The 12,090-nt window shown below is 44.5% G+C and overlaps 1 protein-coding gene across 1 annotated transcript in view; it reads left to right on the forward strand.

Annotated features, from left to right (window-relative positions):
- Positions 1 to 12,090, forward strand: part of FOXO3 (forkhead box O3) — a 119,710-nt gene that overhangs the window by 1,364 nt on the left and 106,256 nt on the right. Inside the window, exon 2 of the mRNA XM_007447259.1 lies at positions 1 to 674. This exon is cut by the window's left edge and continues 98 nt beyond it. Within this exon, the coding sequence (XP_007447321.1) occupies positions 57 to 674 (618 nt within the window). The 5' untranslated portion in view covers positions 1 to 56. The remainder of the gene's footprint in view (positions 675 to 12,090) is intronic.

Raw genomic sequence — 12,090 nt, forward strand, 5'->3', positions numbered from 1 at the left:
CCCCGGCGCGAGAGGAGAGCGCGATAGCCCGAGCCGCGGGCGGGCGGGCGGCGAAGATGGCAGAGGCGCCGGCCTCCCCGACCCCGCTCTCTCCGCTCGAAGTGGAGCTGGACCCGGAGTTCGAGCCCCAAAGCCGGCCGCGCTCCTGTACGTGGCCCCTGCAGAGGCCGGAGCTCCAGGGGAGCCCGGCCAAGCCCTCGGGGGAGGCGGCCGCTGACTCCATGATCCCCGAGGAGGAGGACGATGAAGACGACGAGGACGGCGGCGGTAGGGCCGGCTCGGCCATGGCGATCGGTGGCGGCGCGGGCGGCCCGCTGGGCTCTGGGCTGCTCCTGGAGGACTCGGCTCGGCTGCTAGCTCCGGGAGGGCAGGACCCCGGGTCCGGGCCAGCCCCCGCGGCGGGCGCGCTGAGCGGGGGGACGCAGACGCCGCTGCAGCCTCAGCAGACACTGCCACCGCCGCAGCCGGGGGCGGCTGGGGGCTCCGGGCAGCCGAGGAAATGCTCGTCGCGGCGGAACGCCTGGGGGAACCTGTCATACGCCGACCTGATCACTCGCGCCATCGAGAGCTCCCCGGACAAACGTCTCACTCTGTCCCAGATCTACGAGTGGATGGTGCGCTGCGTGCCCTACTTCAAGGATAAGGGCGACAGCAACAGCTCTGCCGGCTGGAAGGTGCGTACTCACCTGGGGCGGGCGGCCAGACCCGCCGGGCCTCCTGCGCATTGCGAGATGTGCCTTCGATTCGTCGGAGCGCGCCTGCGGGCGCCGGGGAAAGGGGTTGGCAGGGAGAGCCTCCGCTGTGAGGCTTTGGGGGTTCTGCGTGACCCGGGAGGAAGGGAACCCGGGGATGGCCGCTCACGCGGCGGGAGGGGGAGAGGAGGCTCCTGGGGAAGCCTCGGGCATGGCCAGGTGAGGAGAGGGCGCGAGGGACGCTGGCGAGGGAAGGACAGACGGACAGGAGTGCATTTGCCGGATTCCTGGGTCATCGCAGAGGAGGTAGGTCCTCGGCCAACTTTGGAGTCGATTTCCCGGTAGTGGGTGCACGCGAGGCCGCTGCGGGTGGAGTGAGGGGACGTGTTTGGGAGTCGGTGCCCGGAGGTGAGGTTGGATGTGTGGTTTCCAGTAGGTCGCAGGAGCATGGTGTGTTGTGACTAGCTGGATGAGAACCCTTGTGTCCAAGTTTCGGGGTTGTGGGTGTTAATTAATTCCCACAGGCACATCGATCCCATGACAAAAAGCAATGGTTGTAAACCTTTTCTTGGCCGGTTCTCTTTCCTTGCCTGTGTTGACACCTTTATTCCTCAGAGATGTCTCAACAGCAAACCTGCCTCGGAGTAGCCTCTGAGATGATTTGGGACCTGAAACGGGCCAGCCCTGCCACCTTGACAGGGACTAGCTGCACCTGCTGCTTCCCCTCTGAGGCCTGGACTCTGGCCCTGTCTGAGGCAGGGGGTCCAGGTGTGGAGGACCGGGGCCTGGCGCTTCACCTAAGCCTTTGGGAGGGAGGTTTGCTGGCAGGGCTGGACTGTAATGGCTTCTACCTATTATTATAAGTGAACCCGAAGAGAGGCTCTCTACTGCTCCTTTTCTGCCTCTTGGGGCACTGGACACGTGGTAGGGAGAGAGGTGTGGAAAGGCCTATGATGTAATGACTTCCTGCAGTTGGGCATCCAAAGAGATTAACTCCTGTCCCCCTGCGGGGCTGCTGATACCCAGCTGCTTTGCTCTTGCACCTCATCCTCCTGGTCCCGTCTCCTAAGATATGAATGTGTACCGGGCAAAAGAGAGCCCTGTGCCTTGTACAGTTGGAGATACATATCGTTTGTCAGTTGCTTCTATTAACAAGTTAGCTTTTTTTTTTTTTTTAATTAAAGAGGTAGTTGCTTTCTCCTTCTGTCCTTTCCTTCGTTGTCTTTGGGGAGCCCTGTACTTCCTGGATTCCAGTGGGTGTGTAAAATAAGAATAATTTGACCTTAGGCGGAGAACTGAAACACTGTAGAAGAGTCAGTGTATGAAAAAGCTAAATAATTTAGTGTTATTAACTTTTAATTTGCTTTAAAAAAATCTTGCAAAGTGCCTTTAAAAAAATTTTTTTATGGCTCGTATTGGGAAGGGCTTGTTTAGATACTTTAAAAGCAAAATGTGTGCTTTGATATTATTCCACAGATCTAGCTCATCCTTGAACAAATGCTGATATTATGAATCTTACATTTGATTTAATTTTATTGCTTTGCAAAGGAATATGAGTTGTGTGATATGAGAAATATTTATGAAACAGATGAGAGTTCCGTTTCAAAACAGTGCTAATGTGATACCTTTAAAAATTGAGTTTCCAAGTGGATGGTAAGGGTTAATCTCAAGGTTCAGTGTTAGGAAGGGGTGAATTTATGGGATCTAAGAAGATGGATTTTGGGGGGTGGTGGGATATTTTCCAAATTTCTCACACTTGAAATTTAGTCCTGCATATTTTGAATTTGGCAGAAAATCTGTTAGTTAGTTAAAAGTTAGATTTAAGTTAGTTTAAAAGTTAACATAGGAAGAGTTTTTACCTTATTATTTTTAAGATTATGAAAGTAAACTCCACAAATAATGTTTCTTGCATCGTGTTTATAGTTAAAGATAATACCAGTTTATAGTATTTGAATTTTTTATAGTATCTGAATTTAAGATTTATGTGAGAAAGTGATATTACCAAAAGTAGTCATGAGTTGAGACTGGATTAATTATGTTTTCATGTAGCTTGCAGGATTTGCAATAGAGATTTTGGACCTAGTCATAAACTTTGTGGTTTTATGTCCTATTTTTGGTCTCATGGTTTCTTTTTTCCTTCTCTGTTATCTCATCTTTCTTTAACTAAAATCCTGTTAAATATTGTGAATTGAAACTGCCCAACCCTAATATGTTTAATACAGGGCACATATTCTATGAGTATTTTTACTTGAAAATTTTACACCAATTCTGTTTCTGAGTATCACACAAAAACTAATCCTTGAAGACTATAGGGATATAATTTAGTTGAAGAATTTTTGTAAGATGACCTTTATCAAAAGATGCAGCCATGCAGGAACTTCCAAATCTTTGATGATGGAGAATGCCTTTTGAAACTGGGGCTGCTGGTTTCACATTCCGATTATGACTAATAGCCAAGCTTTTTTGTGCTTGTGGTTTAGTGAGGGCTGGAAGAAGAGGGATAAGGGAGAGGTCAGGAGCTAATTGTGACCCATTTCCATGCATCCGAGTTTCAGGAGTTGATTTCTATCATGATTAGTCATTTTGGAAGCATGCATGTGCATTTAAACCACACTACTTTCATTCTGAGTTACGCATGCAGGTTTTTAACTTCTAAAAATGTCTAGAATTCAGGTTAACCTCTCCTAGTCATGTGTGCACATAGGCATAATATGCAGGGTCTAGGCCTTACTTCTTTTGTAGCTTTTTGGGCTATTGTATTATGAGATCTTGTAACCAGAATTATCACTGTAAGATCGTAGACTGAATTAGAAAAGAGGCCTTAGAGATCAGAATTGAGACTAGTGGCTCAAAATCCTGGTTGCATGTTAGAATTACCTGGGAGCTTTTAAAAAATACCAATGCCCAGAGAACCTGATTTAACTGGGCTGATGTGTGGGCATTGGTTGGTGGGGTTGTTTTAGTTTTATTTTGAAGTTTCTCAGGTGATTTTAATGTACAGCCAGGATGAGGTTTGCAGATCTCCTTCAACCCCCTTATTTTATAGGTGAAGTACCTGATTCTTCAAGTTAATGACTTTTCTAAGGTCACACAGCTAGTTAGTACAGAGGTAGTTAGTAGCCGTGGTTCTAGAGATCTTTTTCACACTGTTTTTCTCTTTAAATTGATCCTTTTTAAAGGTTATTTATTAAATACTGAGTAGTCTTATGTAAGTAGAAGTTGTTTTCCTGAAAAGCATATTTGCCTTTCGATCTAAAAAAATCTTGGTTATTGTTTCAGCATCGGAAGATGGATGATTATTGATGGAGGCTGAGTGAGTGCACAGTGTTTTTAAAGCTGTCTGGTGCCTATCAGGATGGGTACTTAGGAACTATGAAATGACGAAGGAGGCAAAAAAGAGAGCATTTTAACAAAAGGAGGAAGCTCTTGGTTAACTGAAGTTTGTCGGATGCAAACTGTGCCAGGGAGAAAGGTGATGGCTATCTTGCAGGTTTCCTTACCTCGGGCATGAAAGTAGAAATGAATAATCAGATGTGGTTAAGAGGGGAAAGGTTACATTTCCTTTAATTCAGATTCAGCTTACTTGCATGGCACCTGTAATTGAGCTGGTGAGTTGTCTGTTTCCACCTGTCTCAGGCAGACCTCTAGGACTCCAGGGTTTACCTGGTAAGGCCCATTTATTACTGATTCTCTTACACACATCCACACATCTGTGGTTCCCATGGGTCAGGGCACAGTCATGTTAGGCAGCCATGAGTTTCTGTGGTGGTTCCTACAATTTCATAAATGTAAGATACTGTGTGAGGACTTCTGCTGCTGCTGCAGAGGATGGTTCTTCAAGAGACCGAGTCTTCCTTCATGTGAGAATGTGTCCTGTCACCAATACTTCCCAAGGTTGAAAGATGAGGGCTGACCTGCCACATAAAGCTTGCTCATGTCCTCACTGTTCTAGCTTTTTAGATGAACTCACCCGGTTCCTTTTCAACATACTGTGTTTAAAAAATGTTATTTTAACTGCAACTTTGATGTTTAAAAATTTCAAAAATTTCAAAATGACAATTTCAAAATGACAAACTCATAATAATTCCATTTTGGCCTCTAATTTTGACCTCAGTCACCTTTTGGAGTAAAGGGCCAGTTACGGTCATGCCATGTATGAGGAATCTGTCTTCAGCTTGGCCCCTGTTGCTAAAATGCTGTTTTGTAATTTCCTTTGGCAGTACTGTCTTCGTCAGTGATTCTCAACTAACATACTTCCTCTTTCTACAGCAGCAGTACACCAGGGGGACTGTTTTTCTTCTTTTTCAAAGCTGTGTCATCGACCTGTGAGGTGAAGAAATTGGCCCTTTTAGACTTTGATCGGTGAGCCCCGTGTAGCAGAGAGACTCTTTTAAAAAGAAGCTGTTTGTTTTGATATGTTTATCTCCTTCTTCGAAAATGAAATGAAACTATGCAGACTTATTTTTAGGAGTTTTTAGGAGGGTTCTATTTTAAGAGAATGACACCATAGAAGAACATGTTATAGTTAAACTTTTTAATACTTGTGATGCTTGCTTAAAACCTGCAAGGTACTTTTACTTGGAAAATTAATGAAGAAGCCTTGTCCCACTAAAAAGTCATTTACTTGGTTTGCAGAAAGTTTAGCAGATACCATTTATCCAAGGATCTTTATAAAAATGCAAAGATAAGACTTTCTAGGCCAGTGCCTTCTGGGGAGGTACCGAAATTACCCATTGCTGATCAGATTCCAGATTCCCTGGGCTGGAGAGAATATGGGAATTTGTTTTGTTTTCGTGCTCATTCATCTTGTCTGTGAGGAACAGACTTGCTCCTATTTTTGACTCCTCATTTTTCTCCTCACCATTTCCTGTATCACAAATGGAGGAGCCCTGAAGACCACTTTGGCTTTTTGCTGCTATAGAAGGAGCTGGCGATGACACATATGTAGGTGGGTTAGTATCAGTGGATGATACAGCTGGCATACAGTAAGTGAGTAAAAGATTGGAAAGAGAAAACCTTTTTACCCGTTTGCATTTCATGCCATTTGATTCATTCAGCAAGTATGTATCAACGGCATACAGTGTGCAGGGCGTTCTGCCTGGCCCAGGGATGTAGTGGTAGCACAAGGCAGATAAGGTTCCAGTTCATAGGAGTTTGTGTTCTCTTGGGGGAAGACAGAAAATAAACATGCAAATCTGTGCTCTGTAGACTTGTCCCTTCTCTTTGCCTTTTTTCCCCTCTGTACTTCTACTTTCCTTAGTGCTTCGGCTCTCCGCGGAGAAGTTACCAGCAAACAGAAAAGTCGAAGTTGAGATCTGGCTTGGAGCTGGCTTTTAGCTCTCTGCAGATCATCTTCAGCTTGCTTTGGAGATGCAAGACCGCTGTCACATGGCTCCTGCAGTTTGGGTCTGTTTGGGAGAAGCTGGGGCCTTCCCAGGCCCACCCGGATTAGAGCATGCCTGTGGCCCTGGACTAATCTGGGGTCCCCAGTTCTGTCTCGTGGGGCTGTGGTACAGGACCGGCCTCTCGGAGTGGCTGTGGAGCCTTGGTGCAGTCGAATCATCTGTATTGCTTCTTGCCTCAAATTCAGAACTAAACGAAGTCTTGAAAATCATCTAACGACTTCATTTTGCAAGTGAGGAGACAGGCCAGGAGCATGTGAGGGACTGCCTCAGGGACCCACAGCTAGCAGGGGTGGAGCTGAGAGTGTCTGTGTGAGCCGAACCCAGGGCACTAGTGTTCTGTAATATCTGTTACTAACCATTGTGGTTTCACAGCTGTTCGAGTCATCTCCATTTCTGCAAACTCTTACTTCATTTTCTCTCCTCTGCTTCCCCTCCCCCATCCTCTAGGCTGGCTGGCAGGACAGTAGCTGTGTGTCTCTTTCTGCATTCTGCATCAGCGCTCTCCGCTCACCTTGCTGGGAAAACCTACTCTCTCAACCCCACCCTACCCTGCCCACCCTCTGACTCCTGTCTGTTCCTTTTGCCATTTTTCTGTGACTCCTGTATACTCTCAACTACAGTGTAAAAGCCTTGAAAGCAAGGAAGGTGTCTAACAGACAAAAGCATTTCTGATGCTGGGATCTGCTCTTGGGATCATTACGCCCTCAGCCCATGAGCCTAGCCTTGTTCTGGGACAGTAACACCGAAAGGGGATGACATGACTCAGGAGTGGAGTGACGTCATGTGTAGAATCTTTTGGATACTTGTAGCTATGAAGGTGGCCCAGACCTCCTAGCGTTGGTGTCGATATGATGTAGTGTAATTATGAAATGATGCTCTGCTATCTAAGGCATTTCTTGTAGTGTCTTATTTCTGCAGTTCTAGTGTAGAGGTCCTTGAAAACTTCATCAGTGCCAGTCACTACCCATCACAGAAACTGAGGGAAGCCTGATCTTCGGATGACTTTTCCTTAAGAGAACGTTGAAATCAAGTCTTTCCTCTGTGTGTGGAACCCACTTTATGCAGCATCAATATGACTGTCTAGAAAGAGTCACCATGGCATCGTTCAGCCTAAAACGTACATACTTACCCACTACAGGAGCAGAGCTGTGGTGTAAAACTAAGTTGTCCATAATGTTCTGCATTTGGGGGTATAAATCCTAGATGTACTTGAAGTTTTTTATTTATGGATTGGAAAATACAAGTCACATATGAAGGAAGAAGAGATAGCGAGCAGTCTGAGCTGGACCTTTCCAGGGCTAGTCTGCAGCTCTTCCGAAGTCTGGTGTAAAACTAAGTTGTCCATAATGTTCTGCATTTGGGGGTATAAATCCTAGATGTACTTGAAGTTTTTTATTTATGGATTGGAAAATACAAGTCACATATGAAGGAAGAAGAGATAGCGAGCAGTCTGAGCTGGACCTTTCCAGGGCTAGTCTGCAGCTGTTCCGAAGTCGTTTTCTGAATAGGTGGTTCAGATAGTGATGCTCATAGAAGATCCCAGTTCTGATCGCATCACTGCCCAGACAGGCTCAGCATCTAACCATTTTATTCTTGACTGAACAACTTTCATTTCTCAGTATTGCAGTTTCCCCAGTTGGAAAAAGAAGTATAATAGCAAGCATCTGTAGAATATTATGATATATCACTCCTTCCTGGTGAAACACAAATGTATAATTAGAGTATGTTTCAAGCTGGGCCTTTTTTTTTTTTCCACCCAAGAGTGTGCATTTTCACTTGGACCTTTTTTTGTGGTTTTAATCTTGAGGCTTTTTCTCTGGACTGTGTTAGTCCCTACTGTGGGATAGCATTACAAAGTGAAGTAAACTAAGTTCTCTGGTGGCCGGTGGTACCTGCACTAATTTGCAACTTCTATAATTGTCTGTGGTGAAGAAGCCAGGTTATCTTCTGGGGGCTCGCTATGCCTGGGTGTCCAGATGCACCCCTGGCCTGCAGTGGAGAGGTGAGCTTAGAGCAAGGAAAGCTGTGGCACGCTTGTGGGGCAAAGCCAAGGTTGGAAGTGGCCCCTGCCACACGCAGATAAGCGAAGGCATTAGCTTTCCTCTGGAGTGAACCCGTAATAAACCCAACAGATGCCTTTGGCAGTTTTCAGTATGTGTTTTGTAATTTCTTATTTATTTCTTCGAAGACTTTTGTGTGTGTATGTGTGGGAGAATCCACATCATATTTTTCCTTGTGTTTTGGATGTCTAGTGAAATTAATAACTTGGCTCCTGAAACCATTGAGAATTTTCTTTAAATTTAGAACCAGCAGAGGGAGTACCCAAGTCTTTATACTGATCTCAAGTTTTTTTCCCCCACAAAGCTAAAATAATACCTTGGTTAAAAACAACAAAAAAAAGAACTCTAAAGTGCTTCCGTGTAGGCTTATGTCATTGTTAGAAAAGGATAATTTGGAGGAGGGAGTGTTTAAAAACCCAAGGTAACTTTTTTAAAAGGAAACTTTGGTCTTCTAAGACCCATGGTCCAATTCTCATCCCCAAATAGTTAAATGAAAGCGTTTTTAACTGAAAAATGTCTTCCCCTGGCTTACATCTTTTTGCTACTCCACTCTTGATAATATATGTGAATGTTCATCTATACCTGATACCAAACTTCACAGTATGTCAAGTGTCTGGGTCAGTGGATGGTTCTGTGTTTTAGTACTCTTTTGATTGAGACTTTTGATATTTTCCAAGATTTCATTTCCCTGTGGGTGAGAGAAAGGCAAAAGCTACATTATTCCCAATTCGGATTTAGTAGTTATGGATCCACTGGAGATGATAACTTTGACATTTTTATCATCTAAAGTTCTGTAGTTCTGTGAAGCTGTAATTTGTCATCTCCCTCCACTTTGCCCCATATTTTGGTGGTGGTGGTTTATTTTCATTTGGCAGCTGTACTGGGTTGAATAGTATCCCCCCACCCCCAATTCACGTCCACCTGGAACCTCAGAATGTAACCTTGTTTGGAAATAGTGTCTTTCCGGGGGTAGTTAGTTAAATTAAGATGAGGTCATATTGGATTAGTGTGGGCCCTAAATCCAATGACTTGTATCCTTATGAGGAGAAGAGAGGACATGGTAGATGCAGAGAAGGCTGCATGAAGGCTGAGGCAAAGGTTGGAGCAATGCAGTTACAAGCCAGGGAGCATTAGACTGCTGGGAGATACCAGAAGCTAGGCAGAGGCCAGGAAGGATCCTCCCCTGGAGTCTTCAGAGGGAGCATGGTGCTGCCCATGCCTTCATTTTGGACTTCTAACCTCCAGCACCGTGAGAGAATAAGTTTTTGTTGTTTGAAGCCCCTAGCTCTAGGAAACAAACAGGAGCACAGGGGTGGAAGAGAGGGACAGGAAGGGTTGTAGATAGAAGAGAAGAATAAAAAGGTTTTATTTTATTTTTTTAAATTGAGATATAACTGACATACAATATTCTTAGGGTCAGGGGTACAGCATAATGATTTGGTATTCATATGTGTTGCAAAATGATTATCACCGTAAGTCTAGTTAACATTTCTTTCTCTTGTAATGAAAACTTCTAAGATTTACTATCTTAGCAACTTTCAGATATAAAAATATTAACTACAGTCACCATGCTGTATATTAAATCCCCAGGACTTACTTATTTTATAACTGGAAATTTGTATCTTTTGACCCCCTTCACATATTTTGCCCCCCCCCAAAAAAAAGGTTTCATTGAGATTAAAATTAAAATGTTAATCATTGATAGGCTACTTTCTGGTAATTTAAATTTCTTCTTTCTTCATCCTGCTTTGAGGCACAGAAGGGAGGCATGAATTCCCCTGATTTCCCAGTGAGAACTGCTACAACTGGTCCCTCCCTCCCTCCCGCTTAGCCTGTACTCTGGGCTTCCTCCCTAACCCTCCCACTCTCCTTACTCAATTTCTACTTTTTGGCCTCTTTCGTGAAGCTGGTGGAATGGCAGTGCCTGTGGAGTATGGACTTGAGGTTTACTCTAAGGCCCTGAGGTCTGGCTGAGCCATTTGGTCTAGGACCGTCAGTCTTTAAGGGCAGGGAGCAGCCTGGGTCCTCAGCGAAAGGAGAGTGAGTTTTGAAGAATTCTCCCTTCCCTGTCCCAGTCAGGCTTGAGAAGATGGAGCCCCATCAGTTTCACTGCCATCCATGGTGGCAGTAAGGCCAGTCCAGAATCCCTCTGGAGTCCCCTCAGCTCCTCCTATGCTTGGTTCAAGGCCTTTCAGAGTCTCAACACACTTGAACCTTCAGGCTTCCGTCCCCTCTGTATACATTTATGTCCACAAAACCCAACAATTCCGATGGAGCATAGAACATAGAGTGGTTGTCCTCATCCAAGTAGCAGCAGGTATTTTCTAGGTACCTCGTAGGTGTTTGGGCTGAATTATTCAGAAGTATTTAAGAATCAGAATTGCATCTGTTTTTTTCTCATATTTCAAAATGATATTTTTGGGAAACGGAGCCAGGGTTATAAGTCAACTGGAAGCACAGTTTTGTTTTTACAATAAAAAGAGGAGTTGACACAAGATATTCTGAAGCCTCGTTATAATAATAATAATAGTAATAACTGTGATTTATTGAATACTTACTATGTGCCAGTCAGCTAGGTTTTTTACATTGAATATTGATCCTACGTGATAGTCATTTAAATATAAATCCCAATTTAAAGGCAAGAAAATGGTTCAGAGATTTCAGTAAATTGCTTGGGATTCAAATCCAGGTTTCTTTGAACTTTTGCCTTTTCTAGTATGTTCTGCTGCCTCCTGAGTGCGGGTGGGACTTTCGGTAGGGGTGAGACAGCAGTAAAATTAAATAGCTCCCATTTTGTAAGTTGCTACTGTGTGCCACATTCTTTATATATATTACCATCAATCCCATTATTAATCTTTCAGAATACTGTCTTGAATGTTTATCTTCCGAACTGTGGCTGACTCAGGGTAACTAGCACGTCTCTGTGTTGTTGGGGGAGTGGACGGAGACCCATGATTTAGGCTCCTGCCTCTGATTTTGCATGAGCTAATAATTTTAAGAATCCAGACAGTGCCTGGGCTTTTAGTGGGGGAGTTTGATTTGGGGATTCTCATTTCTGTTTGGACACTGCCTTGTGTAACCATGGTTTACTGTGGGTCAGATAAATAGTGTATTAGTATTGAGAACTAATAGAGTGATACATGGTGTGTGGAAATCCTTTGGGTTGGGCTTTTGTCTCTGAGAAATTTCTGCCTTGGTAGAACAGAATATCTCTGTTTCTGTAGGCTTTGGGTAGATAGATGGTTGGAGGTAATACCACCAAGAAAAATGGATTTCAGGGAAAAAAAAAAAACATAAGAAGTTTTTGGCGGAAGTGTGGTTGCTGAGTTAGATCTCATAATTAAAGGTATTAAGCATATTTTGTGAGGTGGTCGACCCTTTGCAGTGCAGTTACTAACGGGTTTAAAGGCAGGTACTAAAACAGAAACAGAAAATGTTGCATAATGCAAGTGGCTGGCCAGGTTAAAGTGTTTATCTTATTAAGGAGTTTACTGCTTTTGTCTTCAAGGTAAAATATGTATGAGTAGGACCTAAAATGATGCTTTTAATTGGCCATAGGAATGTAGCACCCATGCCCCCTGAGATAAAATATGGCTTGCAGAACACTAATCCCATGTGTGTGTTGGAAAAAATTTTAGAACTCTCAGTTTCACAGTAAAGATAGGTGAGTAGTGTCTGGAGAGTGTCCAGAAGATAGACTGAAACCCTGTGATAAACGTGGAGCAGGCAGAATGGCTCTGCCTGATAGCTGAACACAGCCAGGGTGTGGGGGAGGGTGACAGGGCCAGAGGCAGCTGCGCAGAAGGCAGCCTTGGCCTCTGTGGACTTTTTTTTTTTTTTTTTTTTCCCCCCTGGTATGCGGGCCTCTCACTGTTGTGGCCTCTCCCGTTGCGGAGCACAGGCTCCGGACGCGCAGGCTCCCCGGCCCTGGCT

The sequence above is a fragment of the Lipotes vexillifer genome, unplaced genomic scaffold, assembly GCF_000442215.2.
Source record: "Lipotes vexillifer unplaced genomic scaffold, Lipotes_vexillifer_v1.1 scaffold515, whole genome shotgun sequence".
Taxonomy (NCBI): domain Eukaryota; kingdom Metazoa; phylum Chordata; class Mammalia; order Artiodactyla; family Lipotidae; genus Lipotes; species Lipotes vexillifer.